At 36.8% G+C, this 12590-nt stretch overlaps 1 protein-coding gene across 1 annotated transcript; it reads left to right on the forward strand.

The window, feature by feature from the left end:
* Positions 1-4545: 4545 nt before the first annotated feature.
* Positions 4546-10975, forward strand: LOC145889097 (adhesion G protein-coupled receptor G3-like). Its single transcript, XM_082979981.1, has 13 exons — positions 4546-4672; positions 4828-4893; positions 5209-5262; positions 5752-5787; positions 5849-5950; positions 7506-7565; positions 7902-7979; positions 8071-8229; positions 8442-9148; positions 9589-9814; positions 9872-10354; positions 10441-10636; positions 10927-10975. Exons 1-13 carry the CDS (start codon positions 4546-4548, stop codon positions 10973-10975), a joined length of 2343 nt encoding a protein of 780 aa, XP_082836107.1.
* Positions 10976-12590: the final 1615 nt, after the last annotated feature.

Here is a 12590-nt window from a genome sequence, read left to right on the forward strand (position 1 = left end):
CAAAACCAAATACAAAAATTAAATAAATATTTAGCTAACAGCACATTAATAAAGTTCCTATTTGAACTAAAATATTTCCTCAGTTTGAAGAATACAAATATTACTTCAACATTCAACCCACTTACCTGTTTATTCCAACACAAAAGTAATACAATGTATATGCTATCACTTTTACCCCTATTTCAAACATTAAACTTACATTATTGACCAACGGCAACGATTACAAAAGATTTCAAACTATGCTGACGACATCGCATCATCGCAATCGAAAACCACGAGGCAATTTTCACGCATCGTTAAACACAAAAATCAGTGATAGAAATCAAATCACACTGACAGTCCGTAACATCCTGTAATTTAAATACCGTTTTACAATTGTTTGCATTGTTGAATAATTAAACACCATCTTTAAAGTAACACAGGCCCCCTTAGGATTACATATTGCAATTCAACCGAAGCTGACGATTTTCGCTTTGTTTGGGGGTTGTTTGCCGGTAACAGGCGGTCTACACGTCATTGCTATGGTGACGAAACACCATTACACTTGTTAGTTAGCCTAATATGTCGAGACTATTAATTTTTGTAGGTATTGTACCAATCTTTAGCAAGCATCAGTATTTAGAATTAACAGCTTTCTTGGACAATTAGACAAACACAGAAATGTTAACGCAATATGTCGGTAATTTTGTTTCCGACGAACCTTACTTGAACTTAGTGAAATATAACATCTATTTTGGCGCATCTTAACAAAGTCTTTAAATGTATCTCATCTCATGCACGAAATATGGTGGTAATATAGCTGACAATACATTATATACCCTAGACGTTTTCTTAGTTAGGCCACCACAGTGATAACACGGGTATGAAAACACATTAACGCACGAAATATCCACGAAATTCCGTTGATAAATCTAGTGAAACACCCCATACCCGCACTGTGTTGGTATTTCGGGGTTAATACAAGTGAAGGCAGACATGGCACGGTGGTATTGCAGGGATAGTTTCCGACTGGGTATCATGGTCGCAGTTGGTTTGTTATATTATGCTGGGTTGTTGGTCATTTTATTGTGTTTTCCGCAAGAAAATTTATTAAATGGGTAAATTATACATGTTGCTTGAAAATAATAACAGCCAATACCAACCAACTACCTACATGGTTTGTGGCAGCTCTTGACAATATGTGTGTTTGTTGTCTTCTGCCTAAACAATATTCTGTCAGCATATTGGCCAAGGGTTGAATAGCATTCTTTTGGTATTGTTGGCTAATGTTCCGAAATAGGGCGTCACGTACATTGATGCGTCCGTTTAACACTATCGAAAGCTCGTAAGTTGACTTCTTTTATTTTCGCAAGATATATCTTTTCTAAATCTGTTTACGAATCATAGGGAAGCTCATAATCTTGTCGTGTAAATGCATTCATTTGATCGTACGACGAAAATTAACTTTGGGTAAAGACGGTTGTTTTCGCCGCAACTCAAATAAATCCAGTGGAATTGTGATGACGAAATAGCGCGTCATCTGTTTCGTTCACAAACTGAAGAGCAGCGAAAACTGAGACCATCTGAAGTGATAAAGGTGGAAATGTTCGGAATCATAATCGTGTGTGTCTTCATCGTCGAGGTGAGAAAGAAAAGTTTGTGATGCAAACGTTTAGAAGTAAACATTTCATACCTGAAGTAAAAACTTAATTCGAAATTGTTTGGAAAGTGAAAATTTCATCTTAAGGCATCTTATTTGTCCAGATGTTCGGATTGGTGCTGTCTTGTTGTCTGTACAAAGGCATTGGAGACGGCCAGTGACGTAACAAGAATAAATTCTCATTCTTGTGTTTCGAATTCGTATTGATTATAATATTTTTTTGTATTCATTGTACGGCGCTGTAGGTCCTTTGATTTCATTTCTGTTTTACTCTAAAAAAAACATCTTCCTATCAATGGGAATCAAACATCAAACTTCAACTAAATCGGTTGAGGACGCTATGCAAAATTCAAAAATTAGTATGAAAACTAACCTTGATATATGTTCATATTATAATTTGTTTTGCAGTTGTAGTTGATAAAAAATTTTATTACAATATTTTTTTCCGATATAATAAAGTCGGGTGGTCATTTTCGGTCAGCCGAAACTGCTTCCAGTCACACCACGAGGAGGTACACAGATATTTTGGTATTTGATCCAAATAGGCCAGAGACCAACCTGAAAAATACCTAAAACATATGTTAAACATTAGTTACATTAATAAGCCTATACTTAGCCTATACTTAAATGTAGCAGATCTTGCCATCGATAGTGAATTGTTTTAATACAAGCGACACCAATTTATGAAGAGAGGAATATAGTTGTTTTAAGCTGTATACAGCTGGCCAGAGTTTCGAACTATAAGGTCTCATCAGTGCAGCTGGTGTGACTATAAGACGACTTTGCTGACCAAACGGCCATGCAAAGACTTCCACTTTGTGTAGGATTATATTTGTTTGAAACAAAATGCTATGGATAAATGCCAGCTAGATTATTTACAAATATCGAAAAAACAACTTCGCCTGCATATTCATCATCGGTTTCTGCAAATTAAACGAATACATTTGTGTTTTGTATAAAAATAGATCAGTTACTGAAGCCAAGATCTACATTTGCCAGGAAGCTACAGACATTTAGCATTAGATTGTCCTATGTGTTGAAAATATTCTTGTGCTTTCAGTGTGAGAAGAGACGCAAAGAACGCACCATGTATTCTGTGCAATCATAAAAAGTGTTGTTTCTAAGTCATGTTTGATAAAAAGAAAGACGTCCACGTTCATAGCCATTGAATGGGAACTACATCAGGATTCGATGAAACGCAGAGTAGCTAAACACTCATCGATGCCTTGCAAGTAGAAGTGGAGAGGAAATGTTTCCCAAAGCATTTTACTTTTCATTGAAATTTATCATTAGCTTTTGTGCTGTTGTTGATCGCTCACGACAAAACTTTTGTTGTAGTCTGATTATCAGCATTTAACAGTTACATGCAAACATATTTTTACATTTCATCTCAGCAACGTTTACATATTTCTTCTCAGCTTGCTCTAACACCAAGCACACAGATCGGTTGCAATTAAACTGAATGACATAGAAACTAAAATCTCAAAATAAGAAACAAATACACTTGCTTCAAAGTTTGAAGACGTTTCAGAAAAAAATTAACTATACATGACATTATATTAAGGCGCTACGTGGCGCCATTGAGTCATTTAATTTTATTTTTTTGAACTCACGGTATGTATATTGCATTTATTCGACAATAGAACAACCTTTCTTCGTTTGTCGCGTGACTTTCTATATATGCGTGTTGCACTAAGCGTATTGTCATATGTGGAGCCTGCTGACGAGTTTGTCCTGTTGAGTGACAGATGTTGTTTTATATGTTATTGAAAGTATTTGATACAACAGTATTAATTAAATAGTGTTGAGGATTTCAAAACAGCTTTGTTTTAGTTTATTGTTTTTGCTCAATTGTGGAACCGGTTTATTACACCAGACGTGCATTTCCTTCTGTGTTTGGTAGCCGACCTGTTACATTTGTATTTATTGCGTGAAAATGTATTTGTAAATAAAACTCGAAATTAAAAGCAAGCTTGTTGGGGAAAAAATTAAGACGCAATTTTGTTGTGAAAGCAGAATTCATACGAACATGAAGTTTCCAGTTGTTGTCTTACCGGTGCCGTGACGTCACCAAAACGTCATCACTGCAGTGATATCATTTCTGCTTGTGTTGTTCACGGGACCATATCAATTAGACCCGTCTGACTATTGTGGTTAGTTTGTCACTTTTGTTTCTGGATGCACAACATTTGTGAATTGTTATGGTGGCTTTATTTCCAACACTCTACGATGAGATAAAATGTCGTCGAGAGTGGTTCCGTCGAAAACGCGATTCGAAAATAAACCAATGCGAGGTAACAGAAGGAGGGCTGAGTGGAGAAATGACGAAAACACGCGCGATGTTCCTTTCGCGTCATCAACATTCCAGTTAAATTTTCAACGCAACAAGACTGAAGCCACACGATTTAGTACAATTACTGAATGAATACACAGTGAATTGCGACAAAGGATTCAGTTTGAAGCCTGAGGTTGGTTTGGCACAAGAGGTGTGATATGCAAGGAGCGGCAGTGTTGGTGTTTGTCCCCGTCTGCAGTTGCTTATTGTCAAGAACAGTGGTTTTATGCTTTCTTGAACTGGTGACTCATTCATAATCTACGTAATACGATAATTCGTCATTTATCACTGCAACAGTAAGAAGGTTACGCAGTTTATTATAGAAAGAAAATAACTCCAAAGCCTCCAAGTTAGCCTGCGACGCCCCAGAAACACAAAAACGGCGCACCATTGGTAGCTTCTGGTCAAATAAATCTAATAATTCATGAAATGATTTAAGGTGATTGAAACCATGGAAATGCAATGTATTAAATGGAGAAAAATTTGTTTAGTTAAGCCAACACTCCTAATATTGTAATTCCACATTGGTTTTGTACAGCTTGCAATTATGTTCCCCCACTTGAGGATGAAGATGGTAAATCGTTGTGTTCTGCGTCAAAAAATTCGTGACGTAGTTCTGGTTCGTTACGTCACTGCTTTGGTTTTAATCTATTCATTATTTGGTGGAGTTTTAACCCTCGATCCGTCGGATTACTGCGGTAAGTTCGTTTAAAAATTAAGTCGGTGCCGAAGTTTTCTTGAAACTGAAACTAAATCCATCTTCGCATTTTTTATCTGATTTTGAAAGTATTTTGAAAAAAAGGTGGCATTATTTATATTTATTGGGTTAAAATAGAATGCTGTTGTGTTTCAGGTCGTGGACCGAGAGATTGCGTCGTCCTCCTGTGTGACTACACCGGTGGAACGACATTTCCCTGTGGTAAATATTTACTATTTTTAGCCATTTTTAGGAACTATTGGCATAAAGCAAAGAAATGTGTTTACGAACAATATATGTATATGGTTTCAATATTTCGTGTATGCGCCAAAAGTGTGCGACGTTTTTATCGTTAAATTAAAAAATGTGTGAGGTGACTCCGTAATATTTGACGCTAAGAAACAAAATAATCTGACAACGTTGTACATGCTGCTCACCTTTTGATGATAACACAACCAATATGAAGCTAGGAAAGCTATAGTTTGTTTGATAAAACATTTCCAGATTGAAATGAAAAGTTTCTTTTAACATTTTCAGTTTTCGCTCCTCGAAACGAATCACACAAAGTTTACAATGGATCTGGTGGGAAATGTAAGTAAACTCGTGTTACGTTGTTGACGTTTAGTTTGGACATTAAGCTTGAATAACTTGGTTGCTGGTTAAGGCAGTTTATGATTGAAGGCGGTGTGGAAAAATTTGTGTGAAAATCGTCGGATGAGTCGAACTAACCGAGATTATTAATTCGGGGACGATTGGGCCACAAAGAACAGGAGTATCGTTTTTTTGTTTCGATAAAAAGCCAAATAAGTGGCAAGCGGAACGCGACAGCCGGATCTAGTCAAAAGGACTTGTCCATGTATCCTTTCTAATACCGAAAACTAAAAATATACTCAAAACAAAGTATTCTATTGACCTCAATGAGAAAATAGTATCCAGACTGCGTTACGTACATTTTAAATTATTCCGTTTTGGTCCATAATAGTTGCGTGTGTCCCATACAATAACATGGCAGTGTTGCTTGGGTTTTAACGTGGATGAGTTGATTTTATATAAACTACAAACGTTGTCGTTTCATTGCAGGGGGTGGCGCCAACATACAAAACCTAAATATAACAGGTAAATTATTTATTTCAACTTTAACCAGAATTTTCCCGATAAAGTTCAACTGTTAATGTAGAACATACGTGCACTGGTAGTGGATGTTGTATGACTTCCATCAATGACGCCCTTCATTCACCTCTACCTCCCGTCAACGTATTGATGCAGTTCTTGACCGGAGGTAAGCACAATTAAAGTTAAAACATTTCATATCTTTGCTGTTCCTTAAAACACCCAACAGACTTACCATGCAAATCATATTAAATGTGCAAAGCTTCGGCGCTTTAAAGTTAAGGCAAAGCTGCAAAGTTTAAACTGCACAGTTTACAAGACATAATTCGGAATATTGAAAATTTATCTTTTCACAGAGTTTCTCACCAAATCTGTTTCAAAAATATATCACTAATGGTTCTACATTTCTTGCACTAAATATAGTTATTTGCAGTACTTGGTTATGCTGAATCACAGCTATGTATTTTTGTGAGAGGTTTATCGGGCGACATCTGGCGTATAAACAAAGGATTTTATCTTATGTTTTTCATAACGCCTGCCATATCTTAGCACGGTTGTTTCGAATGGATTGTTTTGGTTGATTTTTACGTCATGGAGAACCTTAGATTTATCTGCGAGCCACATGCCGTCATCAAAAGAGCGACATCTGGCTCGCGAGCCATAGGTTCCCAACCTCTGGTTTTGCCCGAAAGTTGCATTGACGTGCCATGGGAAGTAATTTGTAACTTGTTCGAAAGTAATTTCACAGGTTAAACACTAAACAAATCGGAAAGTTTGTTTCAAACCTGGAAAGAAAATTTCACATGTAGGTCCTTTTACAAATAATAATTGTGCAACATTCACATCTATTCATTGTCAGTCACATATCAAAATGATATAAACTTCACTTTATGAGAGGAAGCAGGTTTGTCAAAACTAATTCAAATAAAACCAAATGCCGGCCACTCTGTTTTAAGGTGAATAGGCCAGATGACAATTTATATTTTCTACGTTATCATTGGTTAAATGAAACTACCTAAACTATGTAAAAGCTGGATGACACAACCTTGTCATAGTCAAATGTTTAAGTTACCATTAGTTTTCCACCTATATATAACACTATATCTCTTGTAATATATCTTTCATACACACAGATCTTGCCTGTTAAGCTGTGATAGTAACTACAAATGTCACTAAAACTTCATAAAACGACCAAAATTTAACACAATTATGTTTTAGTTTAAAGGTAAAAAATCTTGTTTTTTACGTTTGATAAAATTTGTTTTAAAAAACAATGCTGAGATTAATTTCCCCCAAAAAGTATTCTGAGCCTGATCAAACTTCCACTTACAGCACACATACCTCCAAACTACAACCTATTTTTAAAGCTTGCGGGCGTAAGCTAAATCAAAATGATTTCGCCGGCGTTTACGCTGAGCGAAAAGTCGGGCGTATAAATTTTCAGGTGCTTTCTTGCCTTTCAACAAGAATTGCTGTTTTGTTTGAACAAAATTGCATTAATTTAACAAAAATGCTCATACATGGAGATTTCCCGCACAAAGTTTCTAATATATAAATACACTTGTGCATATGGTGGTCATTTTAAGTGTTTGTGAACATGCAGCAACCTATTTTGTATATATGAGCAATTTTTACACACACCTTTCTTTCATTGTAAAACCAGTTATACTTTGTATTAAAATATACTTAATGTATACAACAATGCGAATGCTTTATAATTACAGGATCTATCCCCAGTGTTCCAGGTTCGGGATATACAATTTCCATACAAGGATATGAAAAGTGTAAGATTCATTGCTTCATTAACATTGACTGTGTAATATATGCCAGATTACAATGAAAGTAAAAATGCTTAACTCACCTGTAGAAATTTAAGGGTTTGTTAATTTAAAACTTGTTGAAATGCAGTTTTAAAAACACAGTGGCCTACAATCCAAAGTTCGCATGTCACATTTTTCTGTTTAAATGATATTTGCAACCACTTGTTGTTTTGTAACTAACCACACATCATATAATTTATATGGGGATTTAGGGATTTTGATTAAAAAAACTTCATATGAAAACTCATGCCTTTATTTGTTGGTTTCTTACATGAAGTTTAATTGTGTTCATTATTACAGGTTTCCCAGGTGAATCATTTGCCTCAGCTCTTTTACCAAGTGAACCAACCACTTGCCTCAATCTTTCACTTTACTGCAGTAAGTGGTTGAAATTAACATCAAATTTTAACAACAGATCAAAATTAATTGACACAAATTTTGTTACCGTTCTTCTTTTGAAACATTATAGATGGTTCACTAACTTCGCAAACAACCAAAATCCCACTGACAACTCTACAAGCATTCCCAACCACTCAACTCCTAATTGCACAAGTGTTCACAACCACCATCCCAACAACCACCCAACTATCGACCAAACCCACTTCAAGCTGGAATAAAATTATTCCTAGTGAGTACATTGCTGACGCAGAATCCAATGACAAAAATTTTTTAAGTTTATTTAGTGCCTTAAAATAAACTGTGGCAAATACAAGTGGTAACAAATCGTTTTTTTAAAAAAAACGCAATTTCAAAACATGCATTGTTATGCAGGAGTTAAGAATAAAAACTAAACAGTTGTTGAAGCCCCAAACTAAGAAACTCGATATCACTTTTGCTCAGGTTTGGAAAGAAATCTGGCTTCTATACAACCGGCTAAATATGATGATTTAATAAACATCGACCAACTTGTGGAAAATATCACCCGATTTTCTCAAACTTCAAACATAATCACTTTCCACAATGGTAATGCCCAACTTTACTTCAATCATACGACATTGAATGGTTCCCAGACTCAACTCACTGCCAATATCTTGCTTGGTTCAACTCGCATCGACTTAACGTTGGAAACAAACGGAGCAAACCAAGTCGCATTTTCAGTTCTTCAGTTTAAGATTCCAGAGGATGTGGAGGTTGAAGGTCCGACTGACCAAGTTGGCTCCCTCGCCACAACACGTTACATAGCCATCAAAAATACGAGCTACATTGTTATTGTTGGTTTGAACGTAGATGAAATTCTCTCACGTACACAGCCTGGAAAAGTAAAACCCAACAATCAACTGCAAGGCAACGTAAGATTCGTCCTTCCTACCACGTCACCACAATCAGCGTGCGACGAAATTGAAAACATGAAGAAAAACCGAAGCAACCAGAAAATCTCCCAACTTTCATCCAGATGCACATTCTTCGACGGAGCAACGTCTGTATATTCGGATGAGGGCTGTACCACCGAAGTAAGCCCTGATCACGTGACGTGCAGTTGCAACCACCTCACTGTTTTTTCGGTCCTCCTGGCGGTAAAATCCATCGTCGTTCCACACGATGTTAAGGCAAGTACACATATAATGTTTCATTCATAATTGCCCCTTGTGCTTTATAAAATCAGCCAGTCCCGTTATATTCAAAGTTGGTCATGGTCAATAAGGTTCACAGGCTTCGCAGCCAAGGCATTGCAGGGTCGTGAGTTCAACCGGGAGCTTGATTTTTCAGATCTCGCTGCGACTTGTCGGGAAAAGTAGCTTATCCAGCTTGGCTGCAATGCCTTGGCTGCAATGCCTTGGCTGCGAAGCCTGTGAACCTTATGATCAAAATATTAGAGCTGTGATCGCCAAATATAAAGGGCCTGCGCAGTGGGGCGATCCTGCCTTGCTATGCCAAAGCATGGTATTACTTCTGCGTGGTCATGGTAAATTTCTGAAAAAACTTGGTCATTGTCAATTTCTGGAAATGCTTGAAGAATTCATGACTTTTACTGTATTTCTTATTCCAGATTACAACATACGTCACAGAATCAACATCCGTCTTCTTCCTCCTGCTCACGGCAATCATCCTGCTCTGTTTCAATGAGGGAGGGGACAGAATTTACATCCAGATAAGTTTGACGTCATCACTTCTGCTTTTTCACTGCGTCAACTTATTGCACGATATTATTGTCTCGCATGATCAATCATGCATGGCGTTTACAGTGCTTAACCATTTCTTCTTGATGTGTTCAGGTGAAAATGTTATAGTAATAAAGTTCATAAAATTTGCACAGACTTTTCTCACCATAGGAATGTGGTTTCTGATCGAGGGAATACGACTCTTCATGGCTACCTCCAATCCAATCGACTTCCAAGCCCAGGATTCAAAGGATCGACTCAAGTACTTTATGACCTTCGGATGGCTTCTTCCCGTCATCATTGTGGGAATATCCGCACCTGTGGGATTCCACTTCGGCGTCTACATGAAACCACAGCCTTATTACGAGGCGTGCCACCAATATCAAAACAACACTTCACCAATTCCCAAGTACGACAGATGCTGGTTGGCTCCCAACACTCCGGTTTTCTACACTTCCGTCATCACTCCTCTTGCTATCGTCCTTCTCATCAACCTCCTCATCATCGGGAAAACATCTTATATAGCATTAACCTCCCGAAGGATGCGGAATAGAGGAGATAACCCTGATCAGGAAGATGCAAAGAGAGCTGCGAAGACGTTCATTTTCCTCTTCCTGATGCTTGGTGGAACCTGGAGCTTGGCATTGTTCACTGGTGAGTTTTGATATTCTCATTATTTCTTCGCGTGAATCTATTCCCCAAAGTTTATGTGTGTACTAAAAAAACGTAATCTTTTTCAGGAATTGGAAACGAAATCTCGAACGAGGTTTTCATGTACATTCACAGCTTGGTGAACGGGATGCAGGGATTCGTCCTGTTCGTTATCTACTGCATTATGGATGACGTCATCAGAAAGCGCTTTCTTCCCGACAAGAAGAAACCGAAACGTGATGATGGAAGTGGAGGAAACCGTTGCTATGGAAGATATGCGTGTACGTGAGGAAGTGATGCAACGTATTAACAATGAGTAGAGTGGATTTGAGTGGGAAATATCGTCTTGGCTCAACGCTGAGTATTTGTGTCTTTCCAACTTGTACCAATATATTTGTGCTACAAGTTTTCCAAGTTCTGATGTAAATTTGCTTCAGTGCGGATTGTAACAAACATTTGTTCACGCCTTGATTCTGAGACGTTTTTATCGACTTGTGTGTTCGTTTAGACTTGATAACCTGTGTTCAGTGTTCTAAGAGATTCTGTGTGTTTTTAAATGGTTGTCTTTTTTATAGGTATAACTTGTTGTCATTAATGGTGATGCAACATGTGAACAATGAGTAGAGTTGGTATGAGTGGTGTTTCATCGTTGTCATGAATGTTAGTTTGTTTGCATAAAACTTTTTATACATTTGTTTGCAATCAGATATTTTCGGAATGTTGTGCTCTTTGGAAACCTGTAATATTAAATTCTCCAGAAATAAAACACTTGGAACCCAAAAAAATTTGGATAGAGACAGAATTAAAGATTGTCTCCTTGTATCTACATTAAATTCGATGCATTCGTATATTGTACATTGGTTTTACCATTTGTTGTTTCATCTCACTGTTAAACAGCAGTCGCACGCAAATGAACGCTGATGCTCCCTCCACAAATTTGTGGTAATTATTCCGGATTTCTTCCATGGAACGCGAGTAAAGCGAGTTGAACAAATCTCGTCTTCTTGTTATTAACGCGCACGACGAATGCTTGTCGCGTTTTGTCGCAACAATTTCTCCAATCACAGTTGATGACAACATGATGACGTAAACGAAATGAACCCGATTGCCGAAGTGGAGAATTTGATAATGTTGGTGGTAACATGGTCGCAGTTGCTTTGTTATATTATTTTGTGTTGTTGGTCATTTTATTGTGATTCCTCGTAAATATCGGCACGAGTTTGCGGGAAAATCGCCATCCAATCCCCGTCCGAAAAATTTCGTTTAAAAATGCATGGCAGAATTAATTTGTGTTAATTGTGTTTGGATTTTGATTTCCCTTTTCCACATTTTAGCACTTACCACAACAAAATGTGGAACTTCGGTTTAAAAACATGCATTTACGTTTATAGAAATACACTCTTTTGTATTAGTTATCGTCAAATTATCCTAACCATTATTAGGGACAAAAGTCTATACTACAGATGTTAAATTAATTTGAAATTTTTGTTGATTTCACACTTTACGCAACATTCACATAAATTTGATGACGCAGAGAAACAGTCAATACCTTACAGAGGGCCAGATTCTCTTAAATTGCAATTCAAAAGCAAATATTTAAAACTAGTTCATATTTTAATTGTTTCTTTTTTTGAAATCTACCTTTTCCCAACCCCAAATAATAATAATAATAATATTACATTCAAAATGCAATGCAACTAGCTTACAGTATATTTTTTGATTTAAATACAAAAAAAGTAATTTTACAATGAATTTTTCTCACGTCTTTATTAGGGCTGCAAAAGAAAAGTTGGAATTTACTTCTGGTTGCTCGGAATCATTATCGTGTGTGTCTTCATTGTCGAGGTGAGAAAAAAAAGTTTGTGATGCAAACGTTTGAAAGTAAACATTTCATACCTGAAGTAAAAACTTAATTCGAAATTATTTGGAAAGTGAACATTTCATCTAAAGGCATCTTATTTTTCTAGATGTTCGGATTGGTGCTGTCTTGTTGTCTGTACAAAGGCATTGGAGACGGCCAGTGACGTAACAAGAATAAATTCTCATTCTTGTGTTGGAATTCTTATTGATTATAATATTTTTTTGTATTGGTTGTACGGCGCTGTAGGTCCTTTGCTTTTATTTCTGTTTTGCTCTAAAAAAAAACATCTTCCTATCAATGGAAATCAAACATCAACTTTAAGTAATTCGGTCGAGGACGCTATGCAAAATTCAAAAATTACTATGAAAACTAACCTTG

Source organism: Ascidia mentula, chromosome 2, assembly GCF_947561715.1.
Source record: "Ascidia mentula chromosome 2, kaAscMent1.1, whole genome shotgun sequence".
Lineage (NCBI taxonomy): Eukaryota > Metazoa > Chordata > Ascidiacea > Phlebobranchia > Ascidiidae > Ascidia > Ascidia mentula.